General features: G+C 31.5%; 1 protein-coding gene across 9 annotated transcripts in view; it reads left to right on the top strand.

Annotated features, from left to right (window-relative positions):
- The window catches only part of PCDH9 (protocadherin 9), a 1,054,104-nt gene that overhangs the window by 28,200 nt on the left and 1,002,065 nt on the right, over positions 1-23,839 (top strand). The window contains exon 3 of one of the 9 annotated variants that reach the window (XM_074299228.1): positions 1,428-11,901. The exons of the other annotated variants lie outside the window; for them this stretch is intronic. Within the exon in view, the coding sequence (XP_074155329.1) occupies positions 1,428-1,526 (99 nt within the window). The 3' untranslated portion in view covers positions 1,527-11,901. Of the gene's footprint in view, positions 1-1,427; positions 11,902-23,839 lie in introns of those variants that run through there. 9 annotated transcript variants of the gene reach the window in all.

The raw sequence follows: 23,839 nt of genomic DNA, 5'->3' as shown, positions 1-23,839 counted from the left end.
CTGGTGAGAGATTTGTATGTCTAAAAGGATTATGTTAGAAGATCTCCATTTAGAAAGAATCTGTCTGTAGGTAACCCAGTTACTCACAGTTCTTACCAGCTTTCCCTTTTCCTCAAGAAGTACTCTGTAGTGTTAAACACATTAATTGGAAAATACAGAAAATCATTTCTGTGTTTCTTTTAAACGTGATTACGAGGAATTTTTTTTAAATCCCCCATTTAAAAGTTTAACTTTACAAAATATAAAGATAATTATCTAAAAGGTAATTTCAGATTGATTTTGCAGTGGTTTTAAAAGGTTCACAGTTTAATTCAGTGGAGAGTTGTATAGAAGAATACATTTTGATTTCTGTCAAAACAAAGTTAATATTAATTATTACCATTATGTTCCCCCCCTTTTTTAAAAAAAGAAAATGATGCTTTACTTAGATTTACTAGATTACTAGTTTTTACAGTAACTACACTCTCTTGCTCAACTAGCCACCTCCCTCCGATTTTGTTTTTGTCCCTTATGAAAATTTATCATTTTACTTGCTAGTATATCCTAAATTGATGGTAGTATGAAGTTTTTTCTTCATCCTATTCCATTAATTACCCTACATAACTGATAATACATGTAGAGTCAAGTATTTCATTGATGGGAACTGATATCCCCTTATGTTTGTAACTCAATCTTAAAAGTTTGCCTGAAGATCCCCTAGTTTAAATTACTTATTAGAGAAAGAATTTGTATCCAAGTTTTCTTGATTCCCAATCCATTAAACTATCCCCTTTTTTATTTGTGGGGTCCTAGGCAATAAGACAATAAGCATTAATGGTGTATAACACATTCACACAGAAAGATAATAATAATATATAATAACCTCTTACTGAAGAATATTTGATTTTAGCTTCAATTTCATAAATTAAAATTAAAATAACTATCAGTGCAAAGAATTACTTAAATAAAAAATCTATTGAGGTATAAGCTAAAAGTCATGTTTTGATGCAATGTACTTTTGTATTTGGTTTCATATGGTTAAAAATGTACATTCTCATTTGAATTACACCCACCTATTTCATATTTTAATAATAGATTAGATTAGAAATTGTAACTAGTTATCTGTTTTATATATTCAAATCCTATCATATTTACAGGCAATACATTAAAATTGGACTTTTAGAAGTATTGCAGTATATTGGATTGAACTAAAACTTATCTTTAGTAATCTGAAGTACATTAAATACACATAGAACATACTTTTTCACTATTTTAGAGCAATCATACTAGATTTCTATGATTGTCTTATTATTATTATTATTATTTTTGCCAAATATCTATCAAAAGAAGTTGTAGCAAGGGGGCAACTTGCAAATAACAAATAAATCTCACTTTTTCCATTTAGAGTAGAATGATGCTTTCCTTTTTTTCCCAAATCTTTATTCTAGCCTCTGCTCCTGAACGGGTCAGAAGTGCCAGCAACCATCCACCTCTGCACAAACTTGCCAGCTAAGATCAGCATGGGCCTTCCCCCAACTTTTCTGTAATGCTCATAATTTTCACTGAGTACAAACTCTTTTGTATATTTTGAAATATGTACAAAATATGCACTATAAAATGTACAATTCTATATAAACCAGATTTTAACATTTTAGTTTTTAAAATACAGTGAATATTTCCTAAGCTTTGTCACCTATTACCACAAAAAGGCTTCTAGCTGCTTTTCACAGTTTTGTAAATATGCTAAGTTATCTTACTTGTTCTATAACCTTAAACCTATTTTCCTCAGTTTTAGAATATGGAAACTACATATTAAGTTTCTAATGTCACTCCAGGAAAGAGACAGAATACTTTCAGCATTGTAAACAGTAAAAGAAGTATTAATTATAATTTGTATTTGAATAGTTTCATGTAAGTTTTCAATGCAGTTTGTACAAACTGTTGTATAGGTTATCTTCAGTGCATATCCTTAGAATGAAATGAACCAGCTAAGTGTTGTGGAAACAGTGTGCACTATGCCCATGGGCAGATGAAATTGATTCAGAGAACAATATGCTAACATACTTGTCAAATGTGTGCAGAGTATCATGTTACTAGGTTTATGACTGCTGTTCTGAGCATCAATTTTGCAAAGTTCCTAGAGAATTAAAAAAAAAAATGCTGCCTAAAGAACAATACCTGACATAAAAGGCAAGAAAAACCTTTTACCTTTTAGTATTCACAAATTTGCAAATAAATATGCATATATGTAAATATTTGTATATTTTTAAAGCATGTATTGCTTAAATTGTGAATGCCATCATTCATTGAAGTTTTGGATCTTATTTGGAGGAACGAAAGAGATTTTGCTTTTTTTTTTCCTTAGTGAAAATTCCCTACCAGCTTCAATGGGAAGAAGGATTACTATTATTCTAATTAAAGAGTTTTGTCAAAATTATGTTAATGAATTTAAGTAAACCACATTTCTGTTCATTAGTAAATACATATATATATATATATATTTTTTTTTTTGTACATTTCTCCTTTTTTTGATGCCATAGATTTTTTAGGCAGTAACTTTCACCTGTTATATTACATGACCTAAAAAAATAACAAAAGAAGTCTAATAGTTTAAATCATCAAGAAAATCAAGTAGAAAATCTGTGTTCTTGGTTACAAAATGACAGTTTACAGATAAATTGACTTTGGATCCAATGAGATGAATGTAAAGACATTTCTAGGAGTGTGTGTGTGTGTGTGTGTGTGTGTTTATTTTGTGAGTCTACTAAATTAAAATATATATAAACATTTAAAAAAAGATATAATACTCTTTATGAATGGTCTCATGTTTAACAAGAACAGCTCCCAAAGTAAACACTTTTTAGTCATCTCTCTCTAACGGATTCATGTGGAAGATCGCCAAGCTGTTCAGTTTCACAATAGGTTGCAATCATGTGATAGAGTTCCCACTTGGGGGTTGAAAACCAAAAACCTGACATGCATAAGTGAATGAAGCTGCTGCCCTACACGATGTGTTGATTTAGTTTTTTAGATTTCTTAAAATACAGCTGGAGGTCTGCCTTTGTCTAGGGACTAAACAGGCAAGGCTATGAGAGAGACGAGATTAATTTTGCATTGATGTTCTGGATGTTGGTGATAATTTATAGTGACATTATGCCCATTGGTTATGATTGTGACAGGCAGGCTCCATCCAAATGGACATTGCTGGAGCCAACTGTGATACTCTAAGCATTGTAAATATCTGCCTTGAGGAAAACAGAAAAGCAGAGACTTTTTAGATTCCTCTTCACCCACCCACAAGACAAGTCTGATATATATATAGTAAGTCTATGCAATTTTAGAATAGAATAAGAGGATTAATGGAATTGGACAAAATTGCACCTAAGGGGGAAAAGTTTTTAGTGGTTTTTTCTATGGTGAGATGGAAGCCCAGGCTAACTGGCAACTGCTACTAATCCATGCACAAACAAGTCTTCAAGTGAGTGTGTGAAAAGCCCAGTGGAATGTAACTGTGTCACTAAAGCTGTCACAAGCATTTATATCATCTGAGGACAAAAATCATTTCTTGTTTTCATTTGAATAAATTTAAGAATCAACTCTGTTCAACATCCCAAAATAATATATATTACATATTTGTAATATGTCTGTATATGTTTCCTATTTCATCTCAACATCTTCTCTTGCTTAGCCACATTTAAAGGAATTCACACATACATATACACATAGCTTTTAGATAATGTCCAACTCAAGAAAATTGGGTAACATAAAAATTAAAAAACATGTATATGTATACAAATACATATTTGTGTGTGGATATGTATATATTCACACATATATTACATATATATCATATCTTGTGTAAAAATCTTTTTTTTTTTCCAGAGATGGCTTTGAACAAATATATTTGAACCTACTCTATCCAGTTTTAAATATGTCATCTTCCTTTAGTCAATAAACTAATAATAACCACACTATTTTTTGGTTATGAAGTCTATAGTAATACTTTCATACTGCAAGTGAAATGTGTGTTTTTAATAGCTAAAGCTATCATTTGGGCCACACTTTATTAGGAATTGAAATTTACCATAATTCTTGTTCTTGAAAGCAACTATTTCTTTTGTTACTTAGGTTCCCCAAAAGGGTGTCGGTCACTGAACCTGTTCAATGCTACTCTGATCTCAAAATCTTAATGCAGCTTAGTAAATGCTTAGTGTTGTTGTTGTTGTTGTTGTTGTTGTTTCCCTCTTTGCCTTAATCAGTGGCTTTTTGCCACCACAAAAAGCTTTTCGGAGTAGTAGCAGTTTGTTACCACAAATCAGCAGCAGTTTTCCAAAAGTGCATTATAGCAGTATTAAAATGATTGCATTCAGCAGCACTTTTACAAATACATTTTACTTTACCCAAGGGTGTTCTGATAAATAATGCTATTTTTAAAATTCAGCCCTTTCAAATTCTACTGGAATAAAAATAATCAACCAAAGCCTTGGTTTTGCTGTACCAAAAAAGAATGGGAAATCCTTCCAAAACGGAACTGGTAACTTATGAAAGGGAGAATCAGAAATCTACTGATCAACTAGTGTTTGAGTTTAAATATCAGGGATTGATGTTCATTTCTGAATATTTTGATAGTGTTCTAGGAGACCTTTAAGAGTTTGGCAAATCCCATTATTCATAACAGTGAAGATCAAAAAGTTAGATAAAAGGAATTGGCAGTTCCTGCACTGTATTTTACTTTCAATGATTTCTGTTTGCCTGGCTGGGAATTTTTTAGTTTGGGATTTGCATTAAAACCCCTCAGTTCTTGCCCTATCCCCAAAGGGTTAGGAGTAATAATATTAGGAGTAATATTGTATTTAGGAAAAAAATTTGAAGCTTCTTTTATTGCATCAGTAGAATTTCTGTTTCATGACTGAATATATATCTTTGTATATACATTCTGGCTTTTAGGTTTAAAGCTCAGAGATCTTTGGACAATGTAACATGTTCATGAAAGACCCTATTAATTTCCACCTACATGGCAAGAAATAAGTAATATCTAATTTAATCCCATCCAAAAAAATCTTGATGCCTAAAGTGGGCAGAAGAAGTGAGTTGTTTGTTTTTTTTTTTTTTTTTTTTTTGCCTATGTAGGTCAGTGCATTTCTTTCTAGCATAAACTGAATGTTAATAGCTCTGATGACATTTCTGTCTGACTGATAGCCAGAGAAGGATGATACTGCTATTAGCAACAAGAGGCAACATAGGTATCTAGGTTTATGGGCCCAGCCAAAAATAGATGAAGTATGAGTTTGTGTATGTCCTCTGTGTCATGCCCTAATATCAAAATCAGTTCTTACTGAAAGTATAAGCTCTTTTATTCTCACCAACAAAAGACCTAATTTGATATGGCTGCAGAGACTGACTTGGGAACTTGAGGTGTAGTGCTCCATTATAATTATGGGAGGCAAGGCCTAGAGAGATATGTAAGAATTAACCTGCCTTCTTGCCAAATATTAGTAAAGAGAATCTGTGTTGAAAAACAGATATCTTAACATGTGAGAACTTTTAAAATATGACCATAGTGCACATACACTGGATTTCATTATTTTGGTTTTTTTCTTAGTCATTATACATGAAAAAACTATCATCTTTTTCTACTTATAGAACTTGTTCACAAAACACATAACAGGGTAGGTAGGCTTTAGTCAAATAACCCTACTGTGTACTATTTTAATGCCAAGTGTAACTGCATTTATTACAGTAGAATTTTTTTATATGTTCTGTGGAAGCTTCTTTCCCCCTCTCTCACTTAATGCTACACCTTTGTTTGGATACAGTATAGAAAAGTATTGAATTCATTTTCAAGTTTATTCCAGACTTCATTTTTTAAGCATCCGGCAATTACCTTTCATTTTTTGCTTTTATAAAATATGTCCCATCCTTCATGCATTTGAGCTACCAAAAATGATTTGTCACTGTATCATTATACTAGAAAGATGATGAAAAGTGGTAAAGAAACTTGTTCTTTTGGAAAACTATTTCCCTTATTGTGATATAATGTATGAGTAATCATAAGTATAAAACACTTGATGTTACCTTTTCTTATAATGTTATTACTCAATAGTTAGTAATCACAGTACAGTATATTCTATTGTTCCTCTTCTGTATGTATGAACTGGATCCTAGGGACTCATAGTAAAATTTCATATGTAAGTGTAGTCTTAACCCATTAAAGGGACATTCTCCCCTATGTTGAAAATCAATAACTAAAGGTACTAAGTTTTATTAAAAAGTCTTATTAAATGGTAGCAATTATTTAAGAAGTTCAACACAGCAACATCTTTTCATTATTGATTTTAAAATATTATATATATGCCTAAATAATAAATTGGCTCCAGAATCAGGCAATGCATTTCAGTAGTCTTTAATAGCAGGAAATATATTCTACATGTTACTTGCATAATTTATCAAGAAAAATAATATTGTTAATAATTTTAGAATATTTTTCATATGCTAGTGATTTGAGTTGATGAAATTCCACTAATATGTATAGTAATGCATCTTAAATCTATATTTTTTTGAGAAGTGTTGGACAGGAAATTAAATTGTCCTCAATAAAATGGACCTTTGTATACTATAATTTCAATTAAGTATTGGATTCATAAAGTATTAAAGTAGTTGTAAATCCATATGTATTACTTTCCGTTTTTGCTCTATTTTGTAAAAAAAACATTTTTGATGTAAACAGTATGCATCTCACACATGTATAATTAAAAGTCCTACTATTTATTTAAACAGATATATACCTAATGTATTTGGAAGCTTATTGCACTCATATAAATGTATATATTGTGACTTCAAAAGTCTGTAATGATCTTTGCTTAAAAAAAAAACTAGTGTGTGGATTTCTTTTAATTTTATTTTTAATTAATGATATAAAGGATAAGATCCTCTACTAAATGTACTTGAAAATTCACAATAAAGTTTCAGAAGTTGTTTTGTAAAATGTTGAAGCTTTGTGTTGAATTTATTTTGGTGAAAATCTATTGAAATGGGATAAGCTCCACCACCATTCCCTCTGCTAAATCATATAGTCTCTGATGATTTGAAGAACTGCATCATATAGTAAAGTATAATTATAGTCCTATCTAGAGGGATGTACACACCAGTTCTTCACTTTCTCCAAGGGGAGGGGGGTAACAGGAGAAAGGAAGACCAGTGGTAATGTGCTAAGTTACTCTTCTAGGCATACCTATGGTAAAGCACCCTTCTTAATGGGAATGCTCAACACCCCCAAAATGTTTATATCTCTTGCATCATGGCTAGGGAAGACAAACAAGTGATTCCCTTGTAACCAAAGTTTCCCATTATACACATGTTTTGACAGTAAGAGTCAAAAAGAAGTCATCAAATTGAGGGGGTGGGAAATTATGCAGGGCCTTTATCAGGGAACCTTTTGGAAAAAGTCTAGAATTTGCAATCAGGGGGCATGGTTTTGAATCCTGGTTCTACTGTTTATTATGTATGTGACAGCCACTTCCCTTTTACTTTGCTATTTTCCTGATCAATAATAATTGGTGGCACATGAGAGAGGTGGGCTGGACTTGACCACATAGATGTTATATGAGGTTCATTCCAGTTCTAAATTCCATCACCTTCCCCTTAACAAAAGGCATGTAAGAGATCTGAGGGTTTTCAAAGTGTTTGGGGGAAAAGAAAAAGTAAGATTATCTCCAGACTTAAATTCTATGATCCTGTAATAACTAATTGAAATACATTTTTTTAAAAAGGCATATTTTAAAAATTATCTGAAATAACTAAATATTTCATTTCTGACTTCCAAAATTACATATTTTAGCCAGCTTTTGAGAAAATTCATACAATACTTGTAAATGATTATCCTCATATGCTCTTCCCCTTTATCATTTGAAGGATGCAGCAGAAATTTGAAGCATAATACATGATAGGACCCACTATGTCCTAATTTGTTTTTGATGCAATCCTCATCCACATATAAGATATGACCATTCTTTTAAGTCTGTGACATATGGGATGAGTCTTAACAGATTCTAGTCTTTACTCTTTTTCATTGCCAAGATAGAAGAATAGAACTAAGCTAAAAGACAGATATTAAAGAATCACCCAAGTTATAACTTGCTTATTACAATAAAGCTTATTACAATAAACACATACAATAAAACACAAAACAAATGTTTTATAATTTTTGGAAATGGCAGTACTATTAACATACTATTTTAAAAACATGCCAAGCATATTGGTTAGCTACTTTTTAGGCTAGACTGAAAAAAAGTGCCTTAAAATTTGAAAACAAAAGAAGAAATTTTCCAGTTGACCACATATATTTATCTCCAACTTAGTTGCCTTAACTGCCTGCTCTATTGTTTGTCCAGCAAGGATTGTCATATTAAAATGACAATTTAGCAAGTCTCTCAACAAAATCAATTGCATCAGGTCCTTACGGTCTGCATTGAAGCTGTGATGCTGCAATCAAGAGAGAACACATTTTGATTTTTCATCTTTGTAATGGAAAAGAATATTGAAGTAGTCAATACTGAGGACCAACAGGAGGTAGGCTGGCTTGTCTGTGTCTTAGTTAAGTAGCAGGAATAAGGAGATACTTTTCTACAGTTTAGCTAAAATGATTCTAAATATATATTTTGCCACTTTAATTCATTATATGAAATTGTTTCCCATTTTCATGCCATGCAGCAATTCGATGGGTTCCATTTTATCCTCATTGTTTCAAGATAAGATATTCAATCTCTTACAATTACGATGCCCACATTTTCCTCTTTACAAGATGTTTCATTATCATCATCATCGTCATCATCATCATTACATCATTTCTCTATATGATACTTTCATTTTCAAAGAGATGGATGAATATTGAGTAATCTTTACAATATCTCAGTGAGTTAGGTAAGTATTATTATTGACATTTTTATAAAAAGCAAGAAGATGCAGATATAAATGCCAGAATTAAATATAGGATTTTTTGCTTCTTCATAGAAAAATCTTTTGTAATCTGTAATTCTAACTTTTGTATTGTCCATGTTTTTTTATTGAATAACTTAGGTATGATCCTTTCTTGCTATTCATATGTAGGGGTATGTGTGAGGATAGTATAGTAAATAGAGCACCATTCTTGAAATAGGGAGATTTGGGTTCAGATATTGCCTTAGATACTAAATTAATCACTGGGCAAATTGCATATTCTCTCTGGGTCCTTGTTACTTATCTATAAATGGAGCAGGAGCAGGAGGAGGAGGAGGAAGAGAAGGAGGAGGAGGCCGTATTAGATGACCTTTGAGGGCCTTAAGAGCTCTGAATCCATGATCACAAGCTTTGTGACTCTAGGTAAGTCACAGAAACTCCACAGAAACTCTTTAAAACTAAATAATATAGATATTACATCAGTCTGCACGGTGATTGTAGTTCCTACAATGAAAAGTTCCTGTACCTAGGAAATCACGCCCTTTCACACTAAAACCTAGTTCCATATACACATATAATTTGGGGGAAATATTTAAGATTTTCATTGAGAAATATCAGAAATATTATCCTCAAAGCACATTATCCAGTATGGATATGAGGGGGGTTTGGTATAAAGTGAAAACCTTTTTTTCTAAAAATTTTTATCTTATCATTTAAGTAAAATATCTCCATTTCCACTGTATTTTCCACTGTAGATATATTGTTGGTTAACATAATTCTCAAGGAAATTTCTGATCATTCATCAGATGGAGAATATTACTTTGGGGATGGATAAAGTTCTCTTGAGGATGTGATATTATGGAAAGAGTGTTAATCAGGATGTAAATAAGCATGTAAGATGTTGTTGGTCTTTCCTCTGCCTTCCTCTGGCTAACACTACCTATAGGACCTTAACCAAATGATTTATCTTTCTTGGACTTCTCTGTCTTCTAATGAGTGGGAAGTTAGGTGGTACAGTTAGATAGAACACCTGGCCTGGAAACAGGAATCTGTATGAGTTCATAAATGATTCAGTCTACAACAACAAAAATCCTTTGATGTAAGAGTTAGATTAGATTACTCTAGGTCTTTTTTAGTTCTATGATCTTCAGTATATTTTTTCAGGTAAAGATCAAATACTTATTATAATTAAACAAAAAAGTTTTAAAGATTTACAGTTGGATACCCATTCTTTGTGGGGCATAAAGAAGATAATACAAATTTAAATAAGTGAAATAGAAGCTGTCTTTAGAAATACAAAGACTATAGAAATAATTTAAAAATAAAGATTTTATTAAATTAGAAAATTTAAAGATAAAGATAAACAAATTTAAATAAGTGAAAGAGAAGATCTCTTTAGAAATACAAATTGTCTTTGGTAAATACTGTCAATATCAGAAGGAATAATAAGGAATAATATAAAGATGGTAAAGTATTGATGGATGCCAAATTTCCACAAGAGTGATCCACCAGATTTTTGAAATGTGATGTCTTTGTAAATGGAACATATTATTTTTGTTGTTAACTATAAAATATAAAGTTGAGATTAAAATATTTTTTCCTGTAAGTAGTATCTACCAAGGCATAGTTTTATTTCTGCAAATTGGCTCATCATTTATATCAAAGGTACTTTTAATTTTATTTATTTCGCTAATTGATTTTGTTACATAAAGACTTTTTAATAGATAAAATCAAGTTGAATTTAGTTCCCCCATAACAATTTATCTATATTTTATCATCCTTTATCGAAGACATTATCGTTGCTAAATGCATTTTAAAGAGGAAGTTTCATGTTATATCCTTTACATGTATTGTACTAGATATAAAGAATTTCCAAAGAGGCTCTTGTTTCCTGTTCTTTGCCTTGTTTATTTTAATTATAAATGATTGCCTAATAAAAGTCATTTTGTTTTTAAGACATTGGAATGAGTGAATAGCAAGAAAGTTTGCATGTATTCTCTAAAGTTTGATAACACCTAAAATCTCTCCTTGATGATATGAACAGAAAGAAGAAAAATCATTATCATCATTCTTACCATTGTCATTAACTTCATCATCAGTAACATCATCATTATAATTATCAACATAGGACTTATGCTTTGGGTTGATTGAAATTAATGGGAGCTCTGACTTTGTAAAAGGTGATTTTTTTAAAGCAACTGATTAATTGTAAAAGTCCTTGGATAATAAGTTAGATGGGACATAAGAGTCAAAAGATTTGTAACCTTTTCTTGCGTTACTGAAACTGGTGACATAAGCCTATGGACCATGGAACTCCTTCTTGGAATAATATTTATTTTAATAATTGTAGGAAAATGTTAAATTTCAATTATATATCATAAATTAATATAATTTTTCACATCCAAATTCATAGGCATTCTCAAATCATATGTTTTGGGAGGAGTCTGTGGACCCTATGTTAGAAACCCTTAATCTAGTTTCATTTCACAGGTCAAAAAACTGAAATCTGAAGAGATAAAATGATTCTCAAGTTTTTACTTGGATAATAATTTAATTGTCAGTATTAGCATTCAAAACCAAATACTCAACATATCATTTAGGGTATTTGTTTCAGTCTAAGAGTTAAAATTAGGAAATTTCACTATTTTCCAAAAATGTAGCTAATTTGCTTTAGACCCACTATATATGCTATTCGTGATTAACCACCTTAGATTGTATTAATCTTTTTTTCTATTCTTAGAATGAAAATTAAGTGGAATTTTTTTTGGTGTATCTTTTATTAAATTTAGGATGCAACAGCATCATTTATAGTCATCCTGTACCAACAATAATATTAATGGGCACTTAGTTTTTTAAAATTTCTGATCATCTTCCAAAATATTTCCTTTTCTTCTAATTGCCTATTTATTGTTGACTTCTCAACCTTTGGTTCATACCCTTTTTTACTTTTCCATTACTCTGCCGTTCTTTGAGCCCATCTATTTTTGTCTGCCCTTCCTTTTTTTTTTTTTTTTTTTTTTTTAAATCCATATAATAACATTGTCTTGTTTATGGAAACAAGTGGTGTTTTAGGAAAAAGTCACCTTCCATTTTTTCATTTAGTAGAGTATAGATAACTTAATTTATACATTTCTTTTTTTTTCTGCCTTTTCCTTTTCCCTGGGTTCTCTCTTTCACTTAAATGAGATTTTCCCATATGTGTGCAATGAGAGAAGCATCTATGTTGACTTATCTAATCCCTATAATCTAGCTCTGATGGTGAGCTGGACACATCCTTTAAAATATAAATTCCTGGGAATGAAAATGTGTTATTTTCATATTATTGTAGTTTAGAATAAACCAATTGAGATATTCAGTATAACCGTACATACTTTTGTTATGTGGAATGTTTCTACAGATGTATAGATGTATAGAATAACTATAGATACATATGTAGAAAGGAAGCGGTGAATACTAAAGCATAAAGCAGATTTATAGTTATACATGTGCACAGTTGTATAGAATTGGTTTTTATAACCAGTGTCAGAATTACAAATGATCCACTTGATTGGTATCATCTTAGCTAGGCATACACTAAATTTTAAAATCTATTAATTTTAATATATTAATTACCATGCTGAATACTGATAATATCAGGAACTATTAATAATTTTGGGAAAAATAATAAATATGATTGTGATTTACTTTTTCCCCAGTTTTCTTCTTGCAGTTTCTGGTAGGAATTCTTCAACACAGACCTAAAAAACAGATTGCTATTTCTGGAACCAAATCATGATCACTTAACCTGAAGTTATGATTTTTTCTATTCACCTTGTTAATTAAATGCTTATGAATCAACTACTTTTAAAGGCTTTTAAAGGGAGAAAAACCTTCAATGTTTAGAAATTTTTTTGATTTACCAATAAGGATGAATCTCTGGTTATCCAGAGAAAAAGTTAAGTGCTCTGTCCAATTTAAGTAGTTTTCATAGTTCCCATAATAGGAAAATATTTTACTTGGGAAAACCTAGGTTTTGAATGGGTATATATGTGTGCTTGAGTGTTTTGCCCAGACATTGACATATCTTTAAAGACATAGAAAATCCTTAGAATCCTTAGAATAATTTTTACATTATTATTTGATTTTGTTCTAATCCCTGCTGGTCTTTTGAATAACCATCCTTTGCCTTATGTTAAAGAAATCTTTTCATTAGGCTTTTGATAATTTTCTTTGATTTTCTGTTTCTGTATATAGTTTAACTGCTGAGTGATTCTAGCCGTGCCATTTATGCCTTAATAGGATTTTTCTAAAACAGTAACTTGTTCTCCCACAGTAAATCATTTAAAATTCCCTAAATTAGAGTGAAAATGAAATGAAATTATCATTTCATTGTGTACATAACTTTAAAATTATTGATAAAAGACATTGATGATAAAGAAAATAAATTCCTTTTACATCAAGCGCAATGATAAATTTTTAGGAAACAGTAGAACAAGGGAATGATATTTTGCTAGAGAATAAAGGCTAATCTTTCCAAAGAAAGTCCAAATGTATTTCTCTTTATATTTAAAGTGCTCTTTGAGTATTGGGTGGAAAATTTAAACTATTTATTATTTGTTTCCTTTAGACTGATATTAAAATAAGTATTCATTCTTTGAGTAATCATTAGTTTGACAATAAAGAAATGGCCAAGTATTTTCTGGGAGGCATAGAGAAACTGTTGGATTGAAAAATTACCAAAAGATAAATTATGTAGTGATATTTGAGTTGATGTAGTTGACTAGTATGCTATCTTCACTCTTTTGAAAATATTAGTTTGAATTTTTATAACTTATTTTGGCTATATCCCTTGTGTTTTCATTTAAAACCAATGAATTTTTATAAGGGAGCTAATATGTTATAAAGGAGAAAAACCCTTTTATTCCATTTAAGTATAGGTATTGAGGTTCTGCCATCAGCAGGTTTTTTTAAACAAATGTCTCACCTATCAAAAAATGAAAAGAAACATATAATACCCTAATATGCATACAATTGGGAAGTTGCATTGTTATTGCTACTCTGAGTATATGTGTAACTTAAACATCAGTGACACTGTAGTCTAAATGTTAGCTTTGCTTGTATAATAAAATCTGATGGAACAGAAATATTTAAAACCCGTTCAGTATCCGTGGAAATAGTAAAAGGTCGTTTCCATAGGGACTATGGAAGTTATCAAATTCAAAATTTAAAAGAGCTGGTCTTTGAAGCTGCCATAAACTTAAATAACTGTAGGTCCTCTACTTAAGATTACTTATAATTAAAACACAATATTCTTAGAAGGAAAAAAAGAACTTACTATGCATCTGAGACATTCTTAAGCTATGAAGGAAGCAACACATGATTTTTCTTATTTCCACAGAAACACTCAAGCTTTTATCTTTTTAACTTGCAGTAGAAATTTGTATTTGTTTTATTTTGTAACCAAACCCTGATCACTTTAAAGAACTTGTTATGATTTCTGTACAATCATTGTCAAGAAAGGGAAATTGCCAAGTTGAACACAATTGGAAAAGAAGCAAAAATTATAGTTGTGAAATATGTTCTATGGATGAAAATAATATTGAACAGTCTAATTCATGAGCTTTTTGTAAGGCTGTGCTTGTTTTCTTCCATGTAATCCAACTTTTCTGGGCCTCAGACTCCCTGATTCTTTCCAAGTCTAAAACTGTGTGATTCTATAGAGTGCTTTGCACTTCCATTTTGAAATTTTTAGGGAATGATTTGTCTACTACTTCTTTTGGCAACTCAGTGCTAATCACATAAAAAAATAAGATGTGTTTTTCTTTTCCTAATACACTCCTGATGCAATGGGAACATATTTCTTTTCTAATCTATTGGAAATTGGAGAAGAGGTATTTAATATCATAAATACATAATAAAGAATTTTTATTTGGAAAGATTGTCAGATTTATTCCTGCTTCTAAAGAAGATTGTATTTGATTATGTACAATTGGATATTTAATTTTTTTTCTATTCTTCATCCTAAATAATAATGATGTCTTAAATATTATTTCAGATAGATTATTTTCTAAACCATAAATCTTTTAATAGTTTTTTTTATATGATTCATATTCTTTACTTCTTACCTATATTGTAAAGGCCTATCTCATAGCATTTGAAAAGCTGACCAATGCTGGGATATTTTAGGGGCAATAGTTCATAGCTGCTATGTACATTATGATTTTTATATCCCTTAATAGAATGCTGGTAGGCTTTTTTTTTTTCTTTTAAGAAAGGACTTCTGTTGATTTATGTTTAGGTCATACTTCATGCTAACCTCTAGCTTTTCTATATTTATTTTTGTCTTTATATTATACGTTTCTCTCTATATATCAACAAATATGAGTCTTTCAAGAGACACAAATTTAAAAAATTAAGATTCAGTGTTAGAAGTTCTGGGAAAATCTAGTAGGTATAAAATATTATCATAACATGGAAATCAGTTATATAGTTGTATAAAGGACATAGTGTGTGCATTTAGACATTTATACATATGTAATGTATGTGAATATCTACAATCATATATATGTAAAAATAGGAAGAACCACATCCATCTATCTATATATATGTATGTATGTATATCATGGCAGGTCATGTGGGAACAAATTCTCCCTTTAGCATTACTAATATATAATTTCCAATAGCAAATTTATAAACAACTTAAAAACATATGTTTTATATGTATATATTCACACAAAGGAATATACAGATATACACATATACAAACATGAGCCCATTATTGTAGTTTGTTTTATCATCCGCCTAACTCATAAAAGATATCACTAAACCTACTAAAACATTTTCCTATTCTCCTATCCTTTGCCTGGTATAAGGAGGAGAAGTTATTTTTTGGTATTTCATTTTTGTTTGGATTATTTTAGGCCTGATATTAAGATTATTCTTCTTCTTGATGGCAGAAGAGAATTTGTAAGAAATTTACTGGTGAGAGGTAAAAATTTACTGCCCAGCTAAGAACAAAAGTGCTTTTATAGAGTATTGAACTTAAATGTTTATTTGTACCCTTCTTCTTCCTTATATGTTAAATCACAACTCATTATCACCATTCTATCATATAGGGAGATTTCAGTTGAACCTGTCCCATCCATATTTCATCTGCACATCTTCACATACAATACAGTAAAACTTTCAGTTCCTAGAAAATTCTCTCCCTGAAACGCTACAATTTTCATTTTATGTAGTTATAGGGGGATGGTTTAGATTCCACTTAAAGTTTAACTGAGCTTACTGTGTGATTTCTTTTACCTTTCAAAAGCTATTTTGGAAAAAAAATTTACAGAAACTGTTAATCTGCCACAGCATTTCAGTAGTGGTGAGCAGGGAAAGTAAAGTGTAGCTGTTATGGGATATAATAAATACATTTTGCACAAATTTTCCCCTGTCCTTTTATAATTTATTTTTTGAGGCTTAGGTTCCAGCCAAGCAATAGTTCATAAAAAAAGTTCATAAAATTAAACAGTTTTAGTTGTTTTGAATTGTATCAAAATATTTGATTATTGCTTATTTTTTAAAAGACATAATTGTAAATCACTTGGCATAAACCCAGGACATAGTAGGAACTATAAGTGTTATTCTCTTCTCCCTTATTTTTCCATTTAAAACTTTATTTTCAGGGTAATTTGAATTCTAATTTTTTTAAATTTTATTTTATAATTTGTTCCTAATAAAAATAAAAACAAAGTTACTCTACCAGGGTTAACATTACAAGTACAAAACATGTACATATTTTGGGTGACATTATATACACACACATTTGTGTGTGCATATATATATGTGGGCATGGATAATTACCCAGAAAAGTAGATTTAGAAGATTTTTATTACTAATTATGTCACTTCATTTCTTAGCGATTTTTCCCCCTTTTCAATTATAAATTAGCAATTAACCAGCAAATGTTTACTAAATATTTTATTATGTGCCAGGTATTATGACAGGTGTCCAGAAAACTCTAGACAATAGAAATTTACATAACCCACAGAAACTTGCAATTTAGAGGAAGTAAACAATATGATCATATATAACAATGTACAAAATAGATACAAGGCAATGTTAAGGGAAGGAAAAATCAGAAGGAGGCATCAAGAAAGGCTTCCTATAGGTAACAATTAAACAGGACTTTGAAAAAAACAGGGTGTCTAAGAAATGAAAGGGTAGAAAGGTTTGTTCCAAGTGCCAGGGGACAGCACAACAGTTTATTAAGGGTTTCCTGGGGGCCAGGCATTGTACTAAGATAAATAAATAGATAGATATAATACATGGTCTTTATATCTTGATTACAGGAAATATGATGGAATGAAAGATACAGGTGTGAGTTAACTCTAAATAAAGAAAATCAAGGAAAAAGAGCCTATATAGTTTCCATGCTTCCCTTACCAAGTGGGAAGGAAACTTAACCGTCTAGAGGAAATGGTGTTAAGGACTTTAACCTGGGCAAAGGTTTAGCCAAGGGTGAGCAAATTAAAGGACAATAAACAGTCTTATAAAAAAAGAAAGCTGTGGGAAACCTTGGGCAGCTATTGCACTGTCCTTGCAGCTTCATCTGGCAGGATTGCCACATTTTTGGATAATATACAGGAAGAGGTGGTTGCCACGGTGATGTGACCCGGAGCTTCATCCTGCACCACGGAGCATCTGCCCTTATTACTAATAATGATGATTCTTTAAGGATTCTTTATGAATTCTTGAACCCCCTTCTTCATGACTTAGGGTTGGAATTTTGGCCACAGTCTTGGAAGGGACTTTTTAGGAACCAATTTTTATTACCCTGGAGATTTTGCCCTTCCTGATTTCTAAAATTTGGTAATTCTGCCAATTGGAACCCAGAAATAGGTTATTATAGGACTGTAAGGAAAGAGGTTCTTTATTAGATCAGCATGATCAGTGCCTCCAAGGAAGACTAAATTCCAACTCACTTTCATGTCATGGTATCATGACCCTTCTATTGTGATCCTCTTTGAAAACAAAGGACAAACAACTACTCACTGACTTCCTGGAAGGGGATGAATTCATAATCTTTCCCTTTTTGGATTCCTCAGAAGTGACTGGCAAGATATTGACTCCAGTCACCTCTAACTCCAAGGAAATTACACTCCCATTTCAATTTAAAGTTAGGAAAAGTAGCAGTAGCAAAAACTTTCTGACTTCTCTAGGATGGGTCCCTGAATCTTTCATCTGTTTGGGTCTGGATGATCAAGCTTCAAGCTTTGCTATGCCCTATATCAGACCAGGGCATTTGAAGTGCCCACATAACTACAGTGAACCCAGCTGAACTTAATCCCTAAAACCCAAGGGGATAAAAGGGCTTCCTTTTGAATTTGTTAGCCTTGATGAGTAAATAAAATGGGAGGACTTGTGGGTGGATAATGGCTGGTTGTATAGTTTTGTAGAGCCATGAAATTTATAAAGGAAGGGGGGAACCTTTGACTGAGTAATTGAAAGCCACCTAAGAGGTAAAGAAAAAAATTACTTCACTGATCTGGGGCAGGGAAATTGCTGTCTATTTGCCTAGGTTCAGAAAGTTTAGACATAGTCCGGCACTTAAAACTAAACACTCTCTTCATGTTGGGGCTATGGAACTTTGTTTCTGTGAGCCTAGAAATGTAAAAGATGTTCAGAGGAAAGAAAGGAATCTTTAGAATGTTTAGTCCACAGGAATAACAATCAGTGACACAAAGAAGATTGGCTTTGGGAGCAGAAGATCGGGTTAGTATAGTAGGATGAAGGATCTCTCTTCCTTAGGAAGAAATTGATTTCCTTATAAGATACATTACAACTTTCTAAAGAAGTAGAATTGAAGAGCTCCACAGGAAAGTCTTCAATCCCTTAGGACTCCTCAAAAATTTACTGGAGTCCAGGAGTAAGCCCTCTTCAGCTTTTTCTCCAGAAAGGTGGCTTTCAGTCATATCTAGTGTTTCACATTCTCCTACAAGATAGCTGTAAATATATTTCTTAGCTTAGACTTTACAGAGATCCCCTAGACAACTGTTGATATGTAGCACAAAGTCTGGAAGAGATCTTGAAATCCTGCCAGATTTTTCTACAAGATCCTAAGATCTACTTTATAAGCCAAGATCAAAAGTAGAATCCAAAATGACAAAATGAGATGGTATCATGATATGGGACCCAGAATGGTTGCTCTGTCATAAATGAGTTGCCTACTTCTGATCATGCTAATGGGCTATGAATGGCATTCCACAGTAACCAGTGGAAGTATGGAAGAGTAAAACTGGACAAAAGCCAGCTGGACTAGAAAAGCTAAGTTTCTATATTTAATAAGGCATTTGGAATTTCAGTAGTGTTTCAGAGCTAGGTATTTTGGAAGGTTATATCTCACAGAATAAGATACTTTCAAAAGGGCATTTTTCACTCATGAGAGCATGTTTGATAAAAGTGATGGATATTCAAAAACAACACCAAAAATAATTAAAAGCAAATGGAAGATTTAATCTTTAAAAGGCAGTATCTAAAAAGAAGATTAAATTTTAAGGACCTGAAAATTCGGATGCAACCATTACATAGTGTTTTTTTCAGTTAAGTGAAGTCAAAAGGATCAATTAACTATTTTTTTCATAGTTTAGAAGGTCTAATAAAAGGATGGCCTTTTGGGGGGACAATTTAAATATTACAGAAAGGAATCAAGAACTAAAGGGCTATAGAAGGCTCTAAAAACATTGAGGCTTCCATGTAAAACAAAATATAAGGTTTTTCTTCCTTATATCATAAATAATAAGCCACAAAGTTAGAAAAGAAGGGGAGTTTTGGGGGGAAATGAAATCACTATTGAAAGAAAATCCATTTTGACACTCCAAGATATATTAATATTTTTCATCTGTTACTATTCATCATTAATCTTCGGATAGAGCTGTTTTCACCACACAATGAAAAGTAAAGATGGCCAAAAATAGTCTGTCAACATTAATCAAATCAAATAGATAATTACTAAATTCTCATTTTACTTTGTCTTGTATTGACAGTCCAAAAAAGAAAAGAACCTCTGAATACAGTAGAAAAGTAGGAAAATACTTCTGCTGTCATTTGTCCATTCACTCTTTCAGCAGTTATTTATTGACCATCTACTATTTATATGGCAAGATATATAGAAAGACATGTAAGACAGGGCTTTTGTAAAGCTTAGAGTTATTTTGTGGTGACTGTGTCGTTCAACACTGTGATTCATCAGTTTGGAAAATACTTAAGGGGAAGGAAATCTGCAAATAGGCAATTTAATTTTAGAGAGTGGCCTGAAGCTCTGAGAATTTAATTGATTGCCCAGGTTTGCATAACCAATTTAATTTGTTGTTGTTGTTCAGTTACTTCAGTCTGACTCTTTGTTGACCCCATTTGGGGTTTTCTTGGCAAAGATACTGGAGCAGTTTATTATTTCCTTCTCCAGCTCATTTTCCAGATGAAGGAACTGAGGTAGACAGGGTTAAGTGACTTGCTAAGGGTCACATAGACAGTAAATATCTAAGGCTAGATTTGAATTCAGGAAGATGAATCTTCTTGACTCAGTCTGGCACTCTATGACTGTACCATCTAGTTGTCAACTTACAAGTTAATGAACAAGACAAAAATGTGTGCACAAATATAAGTTGAGGCAGTATAAAAAGTGCTAGATGAGTTTAACTACCCTGATTTTTTTCTTTGTCTAAAATTTTAAAAAATTCTTTTCAGTGAATATCCTTAACTATTTATTTTAACTGAAACTTGTGATTTTATTGATATATAGAACTTCCCTCTAGTGATGTAGATTTGTAATTGCTTCCCAAGTTAAGTCAGAAAATTCCCTGGGCCACTGAAACATAAAATGCTTTTTCTGGGATCACACAGCTAACAATTATCAAAGGCACTTTAAGGCAGGTCTTTATGGCCAATGCTTAGTCTGCTACATATCCTCTTCCCTCTCTAAGTGAAAAAGTACTGCGGTGATAAGGTATTAAAATTTAATGTTAGGAAATATTTGATAATGCTAAATTTAAAAAAATATTCTACCATATTTGATTGCTAAAATATATGCTATAGACATAAAATTCTTTAAAATAATGAGTATATTTTGTTTTTTTAAACAATCTATTAGATATGCTGGAATAGCTATGTCTTTAAAACTATGCATCTTAAACAATTTTATTGTTAAACATTTTATACTTGAACAAATTATTCCTTCAGTGAAAATTAATTTTTAGTAAACAACTTTTATTATATTCTTTTATTTACATTGTTCTATTTGTTTCTCACAAACCTGTAAATGTATTATTATTACTCCCATTTTTGATATGAGAAAACAGACTCAGAGAGGTTTGGCAGTGTTCATCCAGATAGCTAGTATTAGGAAGTAGATTCAAACATGTGTCTTTTTGTAGCCAAGTTCAGAATTCCTTCAACTATGACACACGGACACTCATTTAATTACTTAAGGATATTTATCCTAAGACCAATGTAAATGTAAACACTTTTTTTCAAAGCAGAAACTTTAATGTAATTTTTTTTTATACTGCAATTATACCACTCCTCTGACTATTTAACAAGGCATAAGGGTAGTTATTTATTTTTTGGTTTCAGTTGCTGAAAGAAACTTTATTTTTACTGGGACAATCAAGAAAGCAGAAATGGGATAATTCTCAGGTCTAATTCTTCACACTTTCTGATTGGATCACTCTTTTGTCTTTGTTGAATGGAATGGTAAAATTATAGGCCTCTTTATGCCTTTGATGGAAAAAAGAGAACATGGGGCAATCTGTAGAAGGCAGACAATTTCTATACTGCTCTTGAAGTGTGTATGAAGTCTAGAAAAGTTTCTCATGTTTTTCAGCATCATCTGTGACTTGCTTGGCACATTGTAGTAGGCTCTCAAATATTCTGATTTTAGTTTGGCTTCTAGAAACCTGATTTTGTAGGTTTAGTAGTTTCCCTTAGAATCCTGCTAAGTGAATTGGGTTGTCTCCTTGATCTGAGTCTTGTAAAACATGTTAGGGCTCTAACCCAGAAAATTGTTGATAAGTATTATATATTCTGTGGAGAATAACAACTGATAGTCTGCCAATTGTAAACACTTGAGCATTCATTAGTGTCACCACAAAAGTGATTCTACATCAGGGCCTGTTCTTCTCTTTGTTCATAGTAACCCATGCCTATGGTGACCAGAAGCCTATTAACCATTTATGTTCTATTTAGGGCCATGATTTAGTATCCATTGCTATTCCCCAAGCCAACCAAATTTTCCCATAATAGAATATTGTGTTTTTCTAGGCACCTATAGTAGTGTAGAAGCAGGATAAATTGTGTGGCTGTTTTACCATTCAGTATGCTTTAGCACAAGACAGAATGTTTCATTTTCAAGTGACCTATAGCCATCAGTCTGGTCACTGTAACAGTAAATGTAGTATGTTCGTAATGGGTGAAAAGAGAAAGCCATTTAGAATTTTTTATTCTAACAGCACTATTATTTCAAATTTTAGATCCCTTATTATTTATCCTCTGGTATAGCTAGCTTCTTCCTTTTCAAGTACAAAAACCCAGGCCACATCTTGAGGTAAATGGAAACAGAACCTTAAAATATAATTTAAAAAATAAAAATTCTAATCCTCATATTGTTATTGTAAAGGAAACAATCCAGGGTGATTAGTTCAGTGAAGTAAAGTCTATGGTGAGAAGAGACAAAGAACACAAGAAATCTGGCTTCCTGGCTTGGAGTATTGGTCTTGCTTCAATGTTTTTAACCCTGGGAATGACACTTTTTCTGGGACTTAGGTTCTTCATCTATAAAATAGAAGAAGAAAGGACAAACTTTATGATATCTTTAAATTCCATGTCTCATACTATGAATGGTTTAAAAAATGACAGACATTACAAGGGAAATGCCCTAATTTGACCTGCTTATGGGAGAGGGGAGATTATAATACACACATAATACATCTATATCTACTGCATACATATATATGTATATATATATATATATATATATATATATATATATATATATATATATATATATATATATACATATATATGTACACATGTATGTCTATACATCTATATATTATCTCAATAGTTTAACTTAGTAGCTTTAGTATAACATTTCCTATTGATTTGTGATTGTTATGCTTTCTGTCAGAGACTTCTTATTGACATTTTCATGGACAAATATATAGGTTGGATGGAGATTATTTCCTTCTCCCTAATACCCTTGTTTCTCTCAAAACACACACACACACACACACACACACACACACACACCCTCCACCACATTTTTCTGTTTAAAGTCCTGGATAACATACCTTTCACGTGCTACTTTCCACATAGTTTGCTTTACAATTGGCTCACCCTGAAGTTTTTTTTTTGTTTGTTTGTTTTTTCCCTATATGGGCTACCCAATATCTCTTCTTACCTGTTAATTAGAGATTTAGACTTTGTTAAGCTAAAATTGCCACTATTTTTTATATGACCAAATTTTTTGTTGCTTTTTGGGTAAAAATTATAAGGGAATGGGTACACTTGTCATTTCTATTGCAGAATAGACAAGACTAGCATTTTAGAGAATTTTAAGTGATTTCAAAATGCCACATAAAGACTTACCCCTTACCAACTTAGTATTTATCATTTCAAAATAGAATCAACTAATAACTTATGGAATCCTGCCTAGTGGATCAGTCTACAAGCTTATAATCCTGTAGCTTATTAATGGAACCTTTTGTTATTGTTGAAAACCCTTTCTAACTTTTTAAATTTCTTTCTCTCTTAAGACTATTTCAATAATTGCCTTCAGAAATATTTATTGTATAATGAAAATATAGTTTCTTGGGTAGCTCATAAGTTTCTTTTTTAAATTACATAATACAATAGAGGTAATTAAAAATTACTTTGGAGAAAGTATAGTAGTTATTGAAATGTTATT

This window comes from Sminthopsis crassicaudata, chromosome 3, assembly GCF_048593235.1.
Source record: "Sminthopsis crassicaudata isolate SCR6 chromosome 3, ASM4859323v1, whole genome shotgun sequence".
NCBI lineage: Eukaryota > Metazoa > Chordata > Mammalia > Dasyuromorphia > Dasyuridae > Sminthopsis > Sminthopsis crassicaudata.
Note: the sequence above shows the minus strand (reverse complement) of the source record. Positions and strands in the feature narration are given on the sequence as shown.